The sequence below is a fragment of the Schistocerca serialis genome, chromosome 3, assembly GCF_023864345.2.
Source record: "Schistocerca serialis cubense isolate TAMUIC-IGC-003099 chromosome 3, iqSchSeri2.2, whole genome shotgun sequence".
NCBI classification, from domain to species: Eukaryota; Metazoa; Arthropoda; class Insecta; order Orthoptera; family Acrididae; genus Schistocerca; species Schistocerca serialis.
In genome coordinates this window covers 877,315,854-877,336,922 of record NC_064640.1, presented here as the reverse complement: position 1 = coordinate 877,336,922, position 21,069 = coordinate 877,315,854, and the positions used below count along the sequence as shown (strand labels likewise).

Below are 21,069 nucleotides of genomic sequence, written 5' to 3'. Positions count from 1 at the left end.
TGGCTTTTACTTCTGTATGGTCCTCATGCCCTCTGACTGCCAAAAGTCCCAACATTAAGTCCCAACACTTTGACAGCTGCAATCTCTCTTGCCTTCCCTCTCCTGCCCACCCATCTCTCTCTCTCTCTCTCTCTCTCTCTCTCTCTCTCTCTCTCTCTCTTCCATCCTTCCCCCCCCCCCCCCCTCTTTCTGGCCCTCCCGCTTTTCTCCCCCTCCCATTTCTCTTGCCCTCCCATTTCTCTTGCCCTCCCACTTCTCTCGTCCTCCTGCCTCTTCCGCATCTGTCGGCCTCCCGCCTCTTTCACATCTCTCGGCCTCCCGCCTCTTTCGCATCTCTTGGCCTCCTGCCTTATTTTACAATTGCCATTGCTGACTTTCGCCCATAAAAAGAGGTACTCATCAGCATTTAACTTCTTCTTCCTTCTCGTAGTCAAAACAAATGGCATGCTTGGAACAAGAGTACCATAAGGCCGTTTAGCCAACAGTCCTGTAGTCTCAGCAATACTCCATGTCTTCCAAGCCAAAATATTAGCATCTGGAAATGCTTCAAGGCCACCATAATCTGCTTGATTGCCCCATACAACAGCAAGTGTAAGCCAGGTACTACCTCCAAACACTGCTTGTACATCACACGTGAAGTTCAGATGGAGTCCACGAAAAACATTTGGACCTCCAATCAATTGCTGTTTATTAAACTGACCAGCCAAGTCAATATCAATCGCCATCAAACTGCGATACACAGGTACACTGCGCCGCCAGCGACGACGGTAACCGCCTCTTTCGCATCTCTTGGCTTCCCGCCCCTCTCGCCCTCCCGCCACTCTCGCCCTCCCGCCACTCTCGCCCTCCCGCCCCTCTGGCCCTCCCACCCATCTCGCCCTCCCACCCCTCCTGCCCTCCCGCCCCTCCTGCCCTCCTGCCCTCCTGCCCTCCCGCCCCTCCCCTCCTGCCCTCCCGCCCCTCCCCTCCTGCCCTCCCGCCCCTCCCCTCCTGCCCTCCCGCCCCTCCCCTCCTGCCCTCCCACCCCTCTGGCCCTCCCGCCCCTCTGGCCCTCCCGCCCCTCTGGCCCTCCCGCCCCTCTGGCCCTCCCGCCCCTCTCGCCCTCCCGCCCCTCTGGCCCTCCCGCCCCTCTGGCCCTCCCGCCCCTCTGGCCCTCCCGCCCCTCTCGCCCTCCCGCCCTCCTGCTTCTCTCACCCCTCGCACCTTAATAATCTCATATTGTTTATAAAATATACTGTTTGCTGTGTATACTACAGGGGGTAAGATATTTTGCTTATTAAATTTATCAGTTTTTTCCATTACTCACATTTTTATAGTTTTCCTCTAAGTTTGCATGTGCCACCATTTTTTGTTAACTAATTACATTTCTTTCTTTTTTTTTTAAAGTTCATCAGAGAGTAGTTCTGGATCTTCAAGTGATTCAAGTGATTCTCGTACTTCGACATCAGGTACTTCTTCAAGATCAAGTTCATCTTCAAGTAGTTCCAGTTCATCATCGAGCTCCGATTCAAGAGCGCAAGTGAAGCGCAAGTATGTAATTGTTACTGGTTATAGTGGAGGTTTTGTATGTAGGTATTGTTTTGAAAGAGTAGTGCTATTTATGAAGCATAATATAATGATTCTCATTCTCGCAGTATGTAGTAAGTAATGAGTATTTCATATGCTTACTTCTGTTCAGGTGTTGCTCAGTGGCTTAGTGGGTGTCATTCTACAGTTCCTTGGTTCTTCAGTCCTCAGTTGGTTCTTGGATTTTTTTCTGTCACTTACTGTTTTTATTCACCTCTGGCAAACACTAGTGTGTGTGAAAAGTACCAACTTCCACCATGACTTGGAGTCAACATTAAACTATAGTCCTTCGTACAACTGTCTGGGTAAGTCAGTTGAAAGGTTTGAGGAAGGCAAGGGTATAAATAACCTCCAGTGTGACCATACATGTTTAGTTATTGCAGTGTTCAAACCAACCTTTAACCTCCGTAATGATGGGAGGTTTCGGTATAACACATAACAAGCTGATTAATTTCTTATGTGTATTGAAAGAGGACTTTGCTTGTGAATTTGAAGACCAGGCAAAGGTAAAAATATAACTGACATCTCCTGGAAGTTTAAAACTGTGTGCCATACTCCTGGATATGTTGTTGGACTAATGCCCCTAGGAAAAAGGAGTCCAGCAAGGTAAGCAGGAGAACCGCTATGAAACTTTGAACATTGGGGAGAGGTACTGGTAGATGGAAGTTTTGAGTCAAGGCTTGAGGTAAGTCTGGATAGACCAGTCAGTCACAGCATTACTTGTGAAAGACGGGGGTTTTGGTTTGTCTCAATGACAGAGAACTTCTGTCTTTCAGGCAGTTTAGTATTCATTCTGCTGTAGAATGAAAGATTTATTCTGGACAAAATTATTTTAATATTCCTAGCTGGTAGAACTTTGTGTTGGAAATTGCAATTTTACTGACATTTCACAATAGCAACCTTTAGCACCAATGCCCTTCTATAATATGTTCCATGTCATATGGCTGTAGTCAGTAGGATAATACTTATAACATTACATTTCTTATAACATCCACCCTGATAGCTGAGAGGTCAGCGTGACAGATTTCCGACCTACGGGCCCGGGTTCGATTCCCCGCTGGGTCGGAGATTTTCTCCGCTCGCGGACTGGGTGTTGTGTTGTCTTCATCACCATTTCATCCCCATCTGGTGCACAGGTCGCCCAAAGTGGTGTCAAATGTAATAAGACCTGCACCAAGGGAGCTGGACCTGCCCCGCAAGGGGCCTCCTGGCCAATGACACCAAACATTCATTTCCATTTCTTATAACAGTTGGACAGACTGAATTTTGAAGACTGCGTACACAATGATAGACGCCATGTCACAATCACTCAATATACTATGTACTTTTGATGTTTTCATATGTTTGTTTACTTGTGGGGTCACTTTGCTCTTGGTTCCGAGAACTTGATTCGAATGGACTTTTACCAGTGAGCACGTAATAGCAGTCACACTCTTCATGACTTGGTGCTCAGGCACACAATATCTGAAACAGCTGATGCCTCCTTATGCTGGGTGCTGGGAGCCCTGTGAATTAATACTTCTGGCTTCATACCAGTGTAAAAATGAGCTGTGGGAACAACCACATTGTCATTACAAAATGATGATTACAGACATAATGTTTCTCACATCACATCAAAAGAGGCAGAAAATAATTGAGAGTCCCACTCCCAAAAGTGCATGTTCATTATCATCAGTTAAAATACAATATAGCTTGAGGTTACAGTGATCAGCAACATTTTTGTTGCAAAGAATGTGAATGATATTCTTTGTTAAGGTGTGGATGCTGAATTTGAAAATGAAATCAATTTTTGGCTATTGGTCTCAGTTTTCTTGTCATGTGTTCCTCAGTATCAGTTGAAATACTTGAAAATGCTGCATGCTCATTCTTCTTCTTTAGCTGTAATTAAATATTCTACAGATTTAATCACTGAAAAATCATCAAAATATGCGCAAGGAATTTCCACACATGGTCTTCAGTTCAGGAAATGAAGATAATCTGGCACCATTGCCCATGAGTCATGCTTAAACACACAATATCACACCATGTCTCTTGTATCTCAGCATTGGGAGTTTTAACAGTTACTACACGTGGCTGTGGGTTGTTTCTTGTGGAATTTTGTGTTGTCTGTTGATTCAGGAGTTAACACCTTATACCTGCAGAAATAGTAAAAAACAACAAAGACCTTGTTGGCAGGAAGCTCATTTTGTGCATATTTGGAGAGTTAATACTGAAATTGGAAAAAAAAGAAATGGAAAACTAATCCTCTTGTAGTGAAGTCTCACAAACTGAAGTTCATGTTTAAGGTTGGTGTATCTCTGACAGATTGATTAAAAGTTAATGTTGTGTGGCAGAGGGTACTTTATGTACTACTGTCATTTCCCCTTTTTCCTGTTTCACTTGTATATGGTTTCCAGGAAGAACGGTTGCTGGTAAGCCTCTGTGGGCTCAAATATCTCTAATTATATGTTGGTAGTCTTTTCGCCAGTTGCCTGTAAGAGCAAACATTATATTGGTTGACTCTTCCAGAAATGTATGCTCTTGGTATTTTAACACTAGACAATACCGTGATGCAGAATACGTCTCTTGTAGCGTTTGCCAATAAAGCTAACTGAGCATCTCCTTGATGTGTTCTTGCTTAATTAACAATTTTGCTGCTGCAGACGTGTTCGTTGCACTCCACACTAAGGCAGCTTTCGTTATGGCTGTACTGCTCGCCAATTGCTGGTGCCTGTGTGGAGAGATGGTGTTCCAGCCAATAGAAAATACTTATCATTCATTTTTTCGAAAACTATTAGATGAAAAAAATTGATTTTTGCACATCTTACTGTCTGATATCTTCGCTTGATGAAGGACTAAATTTCTTTTCGTAATATCCCATAGTTACTGTGTTGTGTAAAATTCAGTAAAACATAGTGCAAAATTTTAAAGACGCCAAATAGGTAAAAAGTAATTGTGTCAACTTTGTGTGTGGTTGATTGCAGCTCATATATCGCAATGAATGAAATGTAGAGAAGACATAAAATTTTATTTAAAATTGAGAGTAGAATGATAGCTCTTAATGATTCAAGATATTGAAATGAGGTTTCTTAATTATTTTTTTTAATTCTTTTGTTTTTTAAATGATGAAACACAAGAGGCACATATATTGTATGAAAAATACTCGAAACTCTTTTATTCACCATTATAAGAAAGTAGCTCGTACACAGCAGTGAGAGGTCAGCTTCTCAGGATGCATTAGGACAGGGCTTAACAACTGGCCGGTTTTGAGCGCGAGTGCTCGCGTCTGCTCAGGCACGTGCTCGCGAGCAGGTGCAAGGTCACGGAGTAGGGAGGGAGGGGAAATGCGCGCGCACGTTTGAATAGGGCCGCAGCGTGCCTATTGAATTCGCGCTGACTTTGTACGTTTAAAGTACTACGATCAGCTCTAACAGTCACTTCGCTGGTTAAGAATCGTGTCAAGTCGCCGTTGTGTAACCCGAACCATGCTTTCGCAGTTCAACCCCCATTGGGAGGAATTGTATCTGTTTACAGAAAAAGATGGTGTTGCAAAATGTTTAGTATGTCACAAAACGCTGAATTCTTTTAGGAAATTTAATTTGCAACGACATTATATGTCATGCCACGCGAAAGACTACGGAAGTGGAAAATGTGATGGACCAGATCATGCACAGGAAGTTATTAAACCTAAAAGGAAGCTATCCGAAGCAAATCTGGACGACGAAGAAAAATCAACTGAGGAAGCTCTCAGAGTGAGTTACAAAATTGCTTTGCTTTTAGCAAAATCCCTGCGCCCCTTCACTGATGGCGATTTAATAAAAGAATGTTTGGTAGTTGCCGCGGAACATTTGTGTCCATCTCAAGTTGAACAGTTTCAGATTGTGCCATTATCTAACATGACCATTATGCGTCGCATACAGGACATGGCATACGACGTCCAGAGCCAGCTTGCAAATATCTGTAAAGATTTTATGGCGTATTCTCTAGCTCTGGACGAAAGTTTTGATATCACTGGAACAGTGCAGCTTGCCATATTTATTAAAGGTATTAATAGAGATCTTCAGGTGAGGGAGGAGCTCCTCGATGTAGTAGCCATGAAGAACACTACAACCGGAGGTGATATTTTAAGTAGTGTTGAAGAAAGTGTTGAAAATATAGGATTGTCGTGGAATTCTTTAGTTTCAGTGTCTACAGACAGTGCACTAGAGATGACAGGGAAAAAATCAGGTTTCGTTGCGCTGTTGAAGGAGAAAATGCAAAAACTGACCGTGCCGAATGAAGTAAGGGGCGTTCACTGTGTGATCCACCAGGAAAACTTATATGCAAAGAGTATCACTCTAAAAAATGTGATGAATGTTGTTGTTTGTACAACCAGTTATATAAGGAAGCATGGGCTACAACACAGGCAATTTAAAAGCTTTCTTGAGGATGTAGAAAGGCAGTATGGTAGCCTGCCTTATTACAGCGAGGTCCGCTGGCTTAGTCGTGGCGAATTATTAAATCGATTTTTTGCCTATTAGATGAGATAAATATGTTCATGGAAATAAATAACATGTGTGTTCCTGAATTGAAAGAGCCTTCATGGATATGTGATCCGCGTTCTTAGCAGATTTAACTAGCCATGCTTTGAACATTTCACTACAAGGTAAAGATCTGCTAATTACTCATTTCATAGATCGAATACGAGCTTTTAAAATGAAATTGACACTTTGGGTGAGTCAGTTGGAAATAGGAAATCTAGCTCACTTTCCTAAATTATCTTCCATGCAAGATGTTCACAAAGACTGTGAACATTATTCACATAGTTTAGTTGCCCTTAAGGAAGAATTTGATCAATGCTTTCAAGATCTGACAGCACCAGACACTGATTTTGATCTGTTCTCCTCTCCATATTCAGCGAATATTGAAGAGATCCCTCCTGAGCTGCAACTAGAAATTATTGACCTGCAGTGTGACAGAGAACACAGAGACAAATTTCAGAACAAGAAAAACATTTTGGAATTTTACAGACACTTCCCTCAGGATAGATTTCCTCGTTTGCACAAACTGGCGACTACAATAATATCAATGTTCGGTTCCACGTATGTTTGTGAACAACTGTTCTCTGCAATGAAATGTAACAAGACGCGCCTGAGAAACGCATTGTCTGATCGAAATTTAAACTGCACGCTGCACCTACAATGCACAAGAACAATTACTCCGAACATAGATGCAATTGTAAAGGGCAAAAAGTACACGATAACCGAGAATCCCACATTTCAGTGACACCTTTTATTATGTAACAGTTCACAAATTAATACGAATGTAGAGGCATACACTAAGCTAATAAAATTATGTGGCACGTGTACATTCTCCTTTATTTGTTTCAATTGTCACAGTAATAATTCGTGAGTGATATCCCTGCAGGTGGCCGCGGATTTACATTGCCTGGCGGCAGCTGTTGTGTGCCCCATGTGACTCTCCCCACTCTCCGCTCTGGTCCGGTAGTGGGGGTAGCGTGCTCACGCTGCTCCGTGCTCGTGCCTTGCTGCTCACAGCTCGCTCCGCGAGCACGTATGTTGTGAAGCCCTGCATTATGACATTCATAGCACTGTAGGAAAACCCGGGTGGCTCGTGTATACATGTCCACAACACCTAGGAAACTGCATAACAGGATGTGTATATACACCCACAGCAGCAAAAGGGTTAATGACCCTGTAACAAAATATGCTGCTGCTCTTTGGATCTTCTCTGCTTCCAGTGATTGTTTTGAAATCATGTGTTCTGTTGTTCTGTAATTATAAAGTAAAGGATCTTTCTGGCAATGTATTCAGAATATGTTACATTTTTTTTTTTTATTATTATTTTGAGGGTCAGCTGCCATTCCCTTCACCAATTGTTGATCTTCTGCTGGTCTTTCTGTGTTTTGATACAATTTCTAGCATTATGACTTCTTTGTATACAAAGTTATCTACTAGGTCATTTGCATATATATATTGTGAAAAGTAATGGTCCTATTACACTCCATTGGGGCACATCCAAAATTACTTTTACTTCTGAAGACTTCTCTCTGTTCAGAATGACATGCTGTGTTTTGTTTGCTAGAAACTCTTCAGTCCAATCACACAGTTGGTGTGGTATCATGTATGATTATATTTTGTCCATTATACAGAGTGCAGAACTGTATTGAATGCCTTCTGGAAGTCAAAGAACACAGCAGCTACCTGGGTGCCTGTATCTACTGCTTCACGGGCCTTGTGGACGAACAGAGTGAGCTAGATTTCACATGTTGGTTGTTTTTGGAATTCATGTTGATTCCTATAGAGAAGATTTTCCATCTCCAGAAATGTCATAATATGCCAGCATAAAAAAATGTTCCAAAATTGTACAATAGATCGATGTCAAAGACATAGGCAAATAGTTTTGAGCCTCTGTTTGATGACCATACTTGTAAATGCATTTGAGCTGTGCTTTTTCCCAATCATTAGGAATGCTTCACCCTTGAGCGACCTATGGTAAACTGCTGCTAGAAGAGGGGCAAGTTGTTTTGCATACTCTCTGTAGAATCGAATTGGTATCCCGTCAGGTCCAGTGAACTTTCCTCTGTTGAGTGATTTCTGTTGCTTTTCTTATCCCTTAGTGACTTATTTCAGTACCTGTCTATTTGTCATTTGTGTGACGATTTAATCTTTTTTTGTGAAACTTTTTGGAAAAAGACATACAGTATTTCAGCACCCCTGTGTCATTCTCTGTTTCAGTGCCATTATGGTCACAGTGTGTCTGGACAGATGCCTTTGATGTGTATACTGATTTACCATAAGACCAAAACTTCTTAGGATTTTCTTTGAAGTTGATTATCTGTGAATTCATTGAATTCTTCATCCATAGCACTCCTTACACTAATTCAGGCTCTGTTTAGTTTTTGTTTGTCAGTTGTTATGCTAGCATGTCATTTTGCCACGTGCAAATAATATGTAGACTGCCATAAGCATTTACAAAAACAAATATTACATGATAACTGAGGTCAGTACAAAAATTCTGAAATTTGCTCTGGATTCAGGACCGAATTATGTTCCAGAAACAGTGTATATTGTTCTTAAAAAATTTTAATTGACCAGTGTGGTTAGGAAGTTTGTTGACTCCAATAAGGCTAATTAGTTTTGGTAGAGACTGAATGATTATTTCTTAGCTTACACAGTATTAGCAACCTGGCCTGGCTTCGCACAGTTAGCATTAAGTGTCTTCACCCAGATGACTTGTTTACAGGCCACTGCATAAAGTTATGAATAGAATTCAGAGAACAACATTAAATAAATGAATATCGACACTCATATAACTTATGTGCTGTAAGCAGTGCATGCCAGGAAAGTTGTCTGGAGACATGAATGTTGTGTGCCCATATTGAACTGACATATGGAGTGACGTCTCGTGGAAATGATGGGAGCGCATCGTGATGTAAGTAGTATTTTTACAACCATTGTAAATATGAAACTTCCTGGCAGATTAAAACTGTGTGCCCGACCGAGACCCGAACTTGGGACCTTTGCCTTTCGCGGGCAAGTGCTCTACCATCTGAGCTACCGAAGCACGACTCACGCCCGGTACTCACAGCTTTACTTCTGCCAGTATCTCGTCTCCTACCTTCCAAACTTTACAGAAGCTCTCCTGCGAACCTTGCAGAACTAACACTCCTGAAAGAAAGGATATAGCGGAGACGGTCCCGAGTTCGGGTCTCGGTCGGGCACACAGTTTTAATCTGCCAGGAAGTTTCATATCAGCGCACACTCCGCTGCAGAGTGAAAATCTCATTCTGGAAACATCCCCCAGGCTTTGGCTAAGCCATGTCTCCGCTATATCCTTTCTTTCAGGAGTGCTAGTTCTGCAAGGTTTGCAGGAGAGCTTCTGTAAAGTTTGGAAGGTAGGAGACAAGATACTGGCAGAAGTAAAGCTGTGAGTACCGGGCGTGAGTCGTGCTTCGGTAGCTCAGATGGTAGAGCACTTGCCCGCAAAAGGCAAAGGTTCCGAGTTCGGGTCTCGGTCGGGCACACAGTTTTAATCTGCCAGGAAGTTTCATATCAGCGCACACTCCGCTGCAGAGTGAAAATCTCATTCTATTGTAAATATTGTATGCAAATCCTGGGTATATGTTTTTGTGAGGGATTCTGTATGTATTGGAGGTTGGCTGAGGTGGCACAAATAAGAGAAGAAAATAAGAGAAAAACTAGCATGATGTATGTGTTTAGGTCAAGTTACAGCACTCCTCTTTGAAGCGTAGTAATCGCTGTGATGCATTCTTGAGACTCATTGCCACAATTCTTTGTCATGGACTCTATGGTAAACATCTTCGCTGTGCCAAGCAAATAATTGTGTCCACATCTAGGTTTGATTCATTGAAAACAGAAAATTGAAAGCTGAGTTACCTCCTGCACTGCTGAAAGAACATAATGTATGTAAACAAAGCAAAGTTGCTTAAGTAGTTTTTCAGAAATTGCTTTACTTGAAGTGTAAAACATAAAACACTACATACAAGGGTGGTTTGAAAAGTTCTCGGAATCACCACGGGAAGTCAACACTAGCACAACAAATTTTTCACGTGATATTCATTGGACTGTTGCCTGTAAAGATGTGCCATGTCAGTGCGCTCGGAGGAGAGCTGTGGCGGTAACATGGCCCTGTTGTTGTTCCCGTGTAGTGATTTGTGAAAATGGAAAAAAATTGAGATTTGAGCACTTCGTACAGAAAAGTATGAAAGCAAAGGACATTCATGCCTATTTCCAAATTACACTGGGCACTCTGCTCCTTCATGTTCAGCTGTTGTCAAGTGGACAAATGAATTTAAATTTGGTCAGGAGAGCTTAGATGATGATCCGTGCAGTGGTCGACCAAGATGTGTCACTACTCCAGAAATCTTTGCAAAATTGCACAAAATGGTCATGGAGGATTGCCAGTTGAAAGTGCTTGAAATTACTCATGCTTGCCAGATGTCATCTGAAAGGGTATATCACATTTTAACTGAAGAATTAGAAATGAAAAACTTATCTACAAGATGGGTGCCACAACTCTTGATGCTGGATCAAAAACGCATGAGAATGGACATATCAGAGCAATGTTTGGCCCTGTTTAGGAGAAACGAACAAGATTGTTTGCACTGGTTTGTGATCACATATGAAACTTGGGTGCACTACTAAGCCTCAGAGACAAAACAACAGCCAAAACAGTGGAAACTTGCTGATTCTCTGCCATCAAAGAAACCAAAGACAATTCCTTCGGCGGGAAAGGTCGTGGCATCAGTGTTCTGAGATGCGAAGGGGCTTCTGTTTGTAGATTATCTCCCCACTGCACAAAAAATTACTGAAGAATACTATGCTAATCCCCTGGACAAACTGCAACAAAAGATACATGAAAAAAGGCCTGGTTTAGCAAGGAAGAACATCTTCCATCAAGACAATTCACGCCTGCAAAAATGTGCCGTCGCCATGGCAAAATTACACAAACTAAGGTATGAATTGTTGCCACATCCACCTTATTCACCTGATATGGCTCCGTCACACTTTCATCTCTTCCCAAAACTGAAAATTTTTCTTGATGGATGAAGATTCACTTCAAATGAGGAATTGATAGCCGGAGTTGACAGCAGTTTTGTAGGCCTGGAGGAAACTCATTTTCGAGATGGGCTCGAGGAACTGGAACATTGGACTAGTGCATTAATCTACAAGGAGACTACATTGAAAAATAAAAAAAAGTTTCAGTGATGTAAGTACTTTTTTCTATTCCATTCCGAGAACTTTTCAAACCAGCCTCATATTATGAATTCACTTCTTTTTTTCTCCTATGCATTTGTTCTGAAACAGTTGCAATCATTTGGACATCACTTAAGTGACTTGCATGCCGCCAACCAGTTTTCCAACTGGGGAAAGGGGAGCTACAGTGTGATGTGGAACCTGAGGCATATTTCATTTCTGACAAATCTCCGCATCATTAAGAGGGGAACACTAAGTTAAAAAGCAGAGTGAAAAAAAGTGACCCATCTGTGATAAAGTCCCATAACCTTTTGGTTTCCCACATGCTCTACCACTAGACCACCACATCAGATACCAAGTTACATCCACATGCTGTGTTCTCGAAGCATTGCTGCTCTCTTGAGTTATGACGTCGTGGTAATGGCATCATTTTCACAACACAACTTTAATTCATCATAATTAAGGTGATTTGTACAAAACATTTATGAATTACATACAGAAACCTACCTCTTGAATCAGTGCATCTATTTGTGAAAACCGAATCAAAATCCCTACAGGGACTTCTAGATTAGCACATACAGATTGAAGCGAAAAGGCTACTTCAGTTTATATATACAGAGAGAAGAGATGGTGAAGGTGATTGTACAGTTGATGCGATTGAAAAGATATTTAAATAATATTTCAGTGTCTCTTACTAATGTCATTCCAAGAATAGTGCAGGGCTTGATGCATGTATTTAATGTAAGTAGGGTTAGTAACTATTATATTTCTGAGACCTGGATCTCTTCGCAGTGTCACAGAACCATCTTAACCTCAAATGGCAACTAAAGTCATTTACACCCTCTGTCAGAGAAACTTGTAAAAATTTTGTTCTCTGTTATTGTGTTTCACTGGTATTGCACATTGTGTGTGAGATGGAGATGGGAATCCAGCCAAACATTTTTGTTGATATGGGAGGGAAAATTCTGTAAGTTAAGTAATTAAATCAGGCAATAGGAATGTTTGTGTGTTTGATGAAACCGGGAGTCCAAACAGAAGTTGGTCTCACAGTTACATTGTCAGGACTGGTTATGTTGCTTCAGATGCTCACAGCATGCTGTTACCTGCTTAACAAACAGAACTTACAGTTGAATTCAGCTGTTGTTTTAAATTTTTGATCATTATATTTTATATTTAGGTAAACCTTCAAGAACACTTGAATACTTGCTATGGGTTTTTATAAAATCTTAGTGTAAGGAAATAACAATTTTGATTTACTTTCCATCTTTTCATTAAGTATATTATCCCATAATTTTTCTTCAGTGTCTTCTTGACACAAATGCCTCATCCGAGGTGTGGAGGCAGCCAAACCTGTGGCTATCGAGTGTGCAGGGTGCAGTCATTTGCAAGTTTTGGCTCATGTCGGCACCAGTGACATCTGTCACATGGGTTCTGCGGCCATCCTCAGTTCATACAGGTGCCTGGACTCACACGCGGGGTGCAAGCAGAGCTTACAGTTTGCAGCATGGTTCCCATAATTGATAAGGATCCTTTTGTTTGGAGCTGTGTGGAGGGTCTCAACCAAAGGCTTCATCGACTCAGCGATGGTCTTGTCTGTCCCCTAGGTAGGTGTACTACACAAAGGAAGCTGCTACTTGGGTAACAGAGTACTTGTGGAGTGCACATGAGGGTTTTGTAGGCTAGGTAGTAGTTTGAGGTACATTGATGAACACATGCCAGTTGATGCACAGCAAGGGAAGTCTGACTGTATTCTGAGTAAAAACACTCCGACTGTCAAAATTTTGTCAATAAATTGTTGAAGTATTCGTAACAAAATTCCCTAATTTATTGCCCTCCAGGAAAGTTCTCACACTGAGATTATTGTTGGGACCAAGTGCTGGCTGAAACCCGAAGTGGAAAGCTCTGAGATATTTAGCGAGTCATGGAACGTATATCGGATAAACAGTTTAGAGGCCATGGGAGGGGGGTAGTGGTCACTGCAGTCGACAAACAAATTGTCTCTATTGAAGTCGGAAGTTGTGTGTGACAGTGAAATTATCTGCTCGTGTATACCAAGTGTAGGTGAAACCAAGTTAATTGTTGGATGTTTTTACTGGCCGCCCTATACCTCCAACAGTTCGACAGTAATTCAAAGAAAGTCAGTAGCACATAAATATGCAGATTGTGCAGTACTAGTTGGAGGTGACTTAAACCTACTGGGTATAGATTAGGATGTCTATGGATTCATTGCAGGGGGTACAAACAGACCTTCATGTGAAGTACTTTTGGACATGTTTACTGAAAACTATCTTGAGCAGCTGATTCAACAGCTCACACACAACGGAAATGTATTAGACTTGTAGTTACAAATAGGCCAGACCTTATTGGCAGCGTCAGTATAGATCGGGAATTAGCAATCGTGATGTCATTATAACAACTATGGTTACAAGAGTTAATAAATCAGTCAAGAAGGCTAGGAGAGCGTTCCTGCTACAAAGAGCATATAAGCAGTTGTAAGCATCTCACTTTGACAGTGACTTGACATCACTTAGTTCCAGTAAGATTGACATAGAGGAAATATGGCCAAAGTTTAAGCAGGTTGTAAATCATGGTCTGAAGAATTATTTGCTTAGTAAGTGGATTAAGGATGGGGAAGACCCACCATAGTTTAATAATGAAATTTGGAAAATGTGGAGGAAACAGGGGCTATAGCGCTATTGGTTCAAAAGGGAACACACAAATGATGACAAGCAAAAGATAGTAGAGATTCATGCTTCTGTGGAAAGATGAAGCATACAACAACTATCACCGTCGTACCTTAGCAAAAGATCTGGCATAGACTCTGAGAAAATCCTGATACTATGTAAAATCACTAAATGAGTCCAACGCTTCCATCCCTTCCCTTGTTGACCAGACTGGTATGGCAGTTAAAGGTAGCAAAACGGACTGAGATTTTAAATTTTACATTCAAAAAATTGTTCACACAGAAGAATTATACAAATATACTGGCATTTGACTATCGGACAGATTCCTTTATGGTCGACATAGTAATAAGCATCACTGGCGTAGAGAAACAACGGAAAGATTTGAAAGCAAATAAGGTGAGGTCCAGATGGAATCCCAATTTGGTTTTAGAATGAGTACTCTACAGCATTGACCCCTTACTTAGCTTGCATTTATCATGAATCTCTCACCCAACGCCAAAGTCCCAAGCGACTGGGAAGAAGAGCAGATGACTCTTGTGTATAAGAAGGATAAAAGAATGGAACCACGAAATTACAGACCAATATCCCTAATTTCGGATTTCTGCAGAATCCATGAACATGTTCTCTGTTGGAATATAATAAGTTTTCTTGAGACTGAGAAGCTTATGTCCACAAATAAGTGTGGTTATAGAAAGCATTGCTCTTGTGAAACTCAACTTGCCCTTTTCTCACATGATATACGCCAAACTATAGATGTATATTTAAAAACAAAGATCATGTGACTTACCATACGAAAGCGCTGGCAGGTCGATAGAAACACAAACAAACACTATAGATGTAGTGCAATGAGCAGATTCCATATTTCTAGATTTCCAGAAAGCATTTGACACAGTGCTGCATTGCAGGTTGTTAAAAAAGGCACATTCCTATGGAAAAGGTTCACAGGTATGTGAGTGGCTCAAAGACTTTTTAGGTTATAGAATGCAGTATGTTGTCCTTGTCGGCGAGTGTTCATCAGAGACGAGGGTTTCGTCAGGAGTGTCACAGAAATATACTGTTTGCTGAAGATACTGTGGTATGTGGGATGGTGTCATCGTTGAGTGACTGTAGGAGGATATAAGATGACTTAGACAAAATTTCTAGTTGGTGGCAGCTAGCTCTAAACGTAGAAAAATGTAAGTTAATGTGGATGAGTAGGAAAAACAAACCCGTAATGTTAGGATATAGATTAGTAGTGTCCTGCTTGACTCAGTCATGTCATTTAAATATCTGGGTGTGACGCTGTAAAGCGATATGAAATGGAATGAGCATGTAAGGACTGTGGTAGGGAAGGGGAGTGGTTGATTTCAGTTTATTGGGAGAATTTGAGGAAAGAGTGGTTCGTCTGTAAAGGGGACCTCATATAGGATGCTAGTGCGACCTACTCGTGAGACTGCTAAAGAGTTTGGGATCTGTATCAGGTTCGATTAAAGGAAGACATTGAGGCAGTTCAGAGGTGGGCGTCTAAATTTGATACTGGTAAGTTTGAACAACACGTAAGTGTTATGGAGATGCTTCGGGAGCTCAGATTGGAATCCCTGGAGGGAAGGTGATGTTCTTTTCGAGGAACACTACTGAGAAAATTTAGAGAACCGAAATTTAAAACTGACTATCAAACAATTCTATTGTCGCCAATATACATTGCACGTTAAGGACCACGAAGATAACATACAAGAGATTGGGTCTCATTTGGAGGCATGTAGACAGCTGTTTTTCCCTCGCTGTATTTGCGAGTGGAACAGGGAAGGAAATGATTATAGTGGTACAGGGTAGCCCCTACCACGTACCGTATGGTAGGTTGCAGAGTATCTATGTAGATGTAGATATCTTAGGTTAAGATAACAGTGTTGCAACAGGAACAGCAACAAGATCATTCATCCATATAAATAAAATAAATGTAAAATTCACACAAGAAAAATATATAAGTGGACTAGACTTCACTGTGGGATTAATGCAAGGAAAGCAGAATTATGTGAAACAAAAGTTGTGTAACTAAAAGTAGAAAAAACATGAACTTGCTGTACTTAAATGTAGCACTGAACTGAGAGTGTTACCTATTGATTAAGCTCTCTCTGATTATCTGTACTTCAGCTTACATAAAGTTAAGACATTTTTATGAAAGTACAGTAAAACCCCTTTTTAATGAATCTCTGGAGACCAAAATATTTTTTTCCTAAATTAGGGGTTTTCTTAAAAAGGGGGTTTTGCCCAGTAGAGTACATGGAAAGGGCAACCCAAAGTCATAAGTCAAACATGTGTAGGTGATATTAGAGGTATTTCATTACAAAATTACCAGCATCCTGTGCTACAAATTTAAATGCAGTAAATATACATTTATAACACTTCAGAGAACACATCCTTTATTTTTTTAAACATCAAGTCATCTTGTTTGTTCTGTCGTTATATCATATAGTGGTGAAAGAAGTTTTCGCTCCATGTGGTTGGTGTAAATTAGAATTCATACATCTACATTAAGAGAGGAAAAAAAATTCCTGACACTATCAGTTCCATGCTCAGCAACAGTGAAACTTGATGCAATGCCCTCCTTTTTTTCTTCTTCTTCCTCATTGTGAACTCCAGCTCCTACCTGTGTTCCATCATCAACATTTCATTTGTATCAGTCTCAGGTATAGAAGTCAGTGCTTCATCATCACAACTGTGTTCTGGAATATTGCGTTTTCAGAAATATTTATTTTACTACTCCACGCTTCTCCTGGAACAATATCTTCTGCAACAGCCGATTTACCATCGCCACCATTTGTGAAACAATTTAACAGTCTGTTGTGCTATAGAATTCCAGGCAGCAGCAGACACACACATAATCTGTACAAGGCTAAGTCTCATCACTTCCTTCCTCTCAGTGGACGAAATTGACTTATTTCCAACTACTACTCTGTATTTGGCTTTAACAGAGTATAAAGCACAGGTACAGAGGCTGCAGATGACTTGTGAAGTTTGGAGGAACTCAATATTTACATTCCTCAGAAATTATGTTTCCTTGGGATGTACAGGACATGGGTGAATAATAAGTCCAATTTCTTCATGCTGCACCAATCTTGGCATCCAAATGCCTGAAGAAGTTGTAAAGATCTCTGGCATCTCCAGGGTCTGCTGTTGTACCCATAAGAACAAAGTAGCATTTTTATGGTTTGGAAACATCTGGGAATTAATAGTGAGGCAGTGTTTCACTTCCATCACTATTTACACAGAATAGTGTCGTTGTCTTTTGTTTTTTTTTTTAATTTTTACCTCTGTGGTATTTTTCTCCCATGTCCACATCCGTAGCTGAATGGTCAGTCTGACTGACTGCTATGCAGGGAGCCTAGGTTCGATTCCCAGATAGGTTGGAGATTTTATCTGCTCAGGGACTGGGTGTTGTGTTGATATCATCATCAGCATCCTCAACATCGACATGCAAGGTGCCAAAGTGGCATCAAATGAAAAGCCTTGCGCCAGTTTCATATATGCTGAAAATGTATCTTGGCTCATAGCCCTGTATGATGGCAATGTAATGGTATCCCAACAGTTTACAGTTTCTTTGACCAGAGCCTCTCTCTCCACTTACACTTTGAAACAACAGATTATGATGTTTTTTAAAACGATTCAACCAGCTGTTCGTGCACTGAAAGTTTCTATGTCAATCTTCAGAGCGATTTTAGAAACCTTCTCTTGCAGTATGTTTCTGCCTACAGGAATGCTTCCACTCCTCAGTCCTTGAAACTACATTAGAAGAATATTTTCTACATCACTGAATGTAGAGATACGAATGTTCCTCCTTTTTGGATCCATAGGGATAGTTAGCTTTGGCATTTAAGAACGTGTCCTTGATTTTGAATATGGTGCACATTTAGACGGTGCTAAATCTTATTTCTTCACCATCTTGAAAATATTTGTTAAGATTGTCATTGATGATGCAGATGATCATCAGCTTTTACTCTACTGTAAGCTTTCAATGTTTGCAGGCCATAACTCGACAAAAGTAAAATTGATAACTTCAATACTTTAGTAAACAACTACAGTTTGCACGCTTCTTGGACTCAGTGACTGTGACATCAATGATTTCAGATTCTTTCAATACGTCTCCCAGTATTGCTACAATGGAAGTAGAGTTATAGACTATGATGTATGTATGTGTCAGCTGGTTGAATCGATTGCCATTTGCTGCATCACATGACAAAAAAATATGACCTGTGTGAAATAAAATGGAAAGGAATCAGAAACTCACTTGAACGTGTTAGAAATTACATAAAATTTGGATTTCAGTTTGTGGAGTGTTTCATGTTTATTCCTTAAAAGCAGATTTTTCTTAAAGCGAGGTTTGTTAAAAGTGGGGAAAACTAATATTGTATTGTTATGAGAGTTTTGCCGAAATAGACAGAAATATTCCTTAAAATTGGGATTTCCTTAAAAGTGGGTTCATTAATTTGGGATTTCACTGTACTGTTATTTGAGTAGTGGTGGTGATAGGAGGTGTGCAGATAAGTATTCCCCATTACAACAGCACATGTATGTCTGTCTTCAACTTTTATGTGAAATTTGTTTCAGAAATCGGAGTGCCCCTCGCAATGTTGAGGCTGTGCGGAAGATGAAAGAGAGACTGAAAATGAGACAGAAGACAAAAGAAAATGTAAAGGAGAGAGTCAAGGTGAGACAAAGGGAAGACAGGAGAAAGCCTCAACCAAAAATGAGAACTGTTGTTCGTTCAAGGTAAGCTACTATTTGCTTACAAATTTTTCCTTCTTTCTTCCTGATAATCATAAATTCAGTATTTATGTATATCTTTTTGACAGTTCAGAATAGGGTGTGAGAGCCCACTGCAATTTGCTTTTGAAGTTATACTTCAAATTGACTTCAAAAGTTTTGGCAGATTATGCTTATTGCTTTAAATTTTGTAGATATTTGATTTTTATTTTTGTGACAAGTGTTTGGTCGCAATTCTACTCTGGCAAACCAGCAACATTGAGACAGGAATTTACAAGGCACTATGGAAATTACCTGTTTTACGAACAGCAGTCTGTACCTTGCTGGTCACCTGGCCACACCGTAATCGTAAGTGCTACTTTGCAAGTGAAACTGCATTTGAAAGTGTGTTTATTCCTCACCAAGTGGTGATCCTGATACAAGAATGATAACTTTGCAAGCATACAACATGAGCACCAACAATCTTTGAGATGTGAAGGTCGGTGGCCCGCCATCATGAACCCCAAATTTGGAGCAGCTGAGAGCACAGCTATAACATATGCGATAGCATTATCAGCTGTATAATCACCAGCTGCAAGAGCAGAAATAATTGCTGTATCTGCTGCAAGAATTCCTTTTGGAACAAGTGCATCTGCACCAGGTGGAGGTTGGTGCATTCCACAAAAAATATTACGAGAAGTGGCAGCAAGCAGGCATCACTGGAGCATTATGACGATAAACTGCCTTCAGGGTAGCAGTTCTTGTTGCAGCTAACTCAGCAACAAAACAATATACTAGATGCAATATCAGCCACTGTAACAACTGGCTGCATGAGTCAACCAGTTCCTGCCTGTAGTGATAAGGTCAGTCAGCCACAGCTGCATTGTTCATGGCATCCAGGTGCAGAGGTGCATTGATGGCTTTCAAAGTACAGTTGCTCTGGACTGACTGGCCAGCCCTATGGTCCAGTTACGTCTAGAATCATTTTGCTGCTGACAGCATATTCCAGGCTACAATCAAATATAGTCACATTGTGGCACCACCCTTAAAGTAGCAGCAACATGATTGAGAAACACCAAACAACAGACCAGTGCAAGTGACTGAAGGAAGAGATTGTGTGGTTGCTATCACCTACACACATTTAATGGTTGCAAGCTGCTGAATAAGCAGGAGCTGGGAGACAGAAAACCATGTTAATTTCTGTCTCACCTTCACCTGTTGGTGGGTTCAGAAGTTCCCCACATCCCTATGCTCCACAGAGGTGATACCTGCAATGCCTTATTGTCAATATCATATGAAATAGAGTTAAACAAGCTCTGGAGCATGTAAATGATGGATAAGCTCACCCATAGCCCACAGAGAAAGGGAGTGCAGTGCTTCTCATTGATCAGCAGTGCATAATCCTCACCCATGCCAGACTGGGAAAAGTGTTACTGCAATAAGCATTCAATGTAGCTTGCTATATTCTTGGTCCAGAAATGTGAGTGACAGTACCCTGTGCTGTGGCTGAAGGGCATGCCCACCAACAACAGCAAATTGGCAAGTGACCATGGCACCTTTAGCAATCTGAGGCTTGGGTGACATTAAATCTGAACCTAAGCTTGTGGAGAGCTTTCAAGTGATGGTTTATCATTACTGACATCACTCACCCATTTATTCCTAGATTTTCTGTTCTTCTATGACCTGAATAGCTGTGTCTTGTCAGATGTCCCACACCATTCAACAGAACCCCATATATGGAGCATTCCTGTCTTCTCTCAACTGTGGCATCTTGATTCCAACAAACTTTGGATGACATCGGTGTAATTCAACATAGTTTAAGATAAGAACAGCACAGTCATTGTTGACAAGGAATCCAGTTGGTTCTCGGTCATGCTGATTATAGAGTACTAAGTGCTCAAGACAGTTCCAACCCCCTACTCATTGTGACACACAGAAGATTTCACACATCTTTACAGTTGCACTGAACCATCCGAGGTCTCTAACCAGATGTCATTGACCCCAGAGAATATACACAAAACGGCCTTCTGAATACTGTTTGGAGTGTTTGCATTCCTCTACATTTTGTATGTGTTGCACAACACTGCACATGCCAAGGGGCGTAGAGTGCATTGATGATGTGCCGGTATCATTCCCAGAAGAACAGCAAAATTATCTTCAAAAAGTTTTCTGCCCCATCATTGACTATAAAATACTACTGAGTCCCACCAAAGGCATTATTGGTGCTACAGAAGTGATCTTTGTTGGATTCAAGAGATCTGCTGCCGACACATGCCTACCTCTTGAATGGAACGTCACCCTGAGATAATCTCTGGGCCCAATGAGACTGTGAGAACTGTGTCAATACCTAGGCATCATAAACTTCTATTGGTCTCTTATACCTCATCCTGCTGAAGTCCAGA

At 41.0% G+C, this 21,069-nt stretch overlaps 1 protein-coding gene across 1 annotated transcript in view; it reads left to right on the top strand.

Annotated features, from left to right (window-relative positions):
- The window catches only part of LOC126471069 (RNA-binding protein with serine-rich domain 1-like), a 109,571-nt gene that overhangs the window by 51,196 nt on the left and 37,306 nt on the right, over positions 1-21,069 (top strand). Inside the window, exons 5-6 of the mRNA XM_050099141.1 lie at positions 1,387-1,530; positions 18,533-18,694. Coding sequence (XP_049955098.1) covers positions 1,387-1,530; positions 18,533-18,694 — 306 coding nt within the window. The remainder of the gene's footprint in view (positions 1-1,386; positions 1,531-18,532; positions 18,695-21,069) is intronic.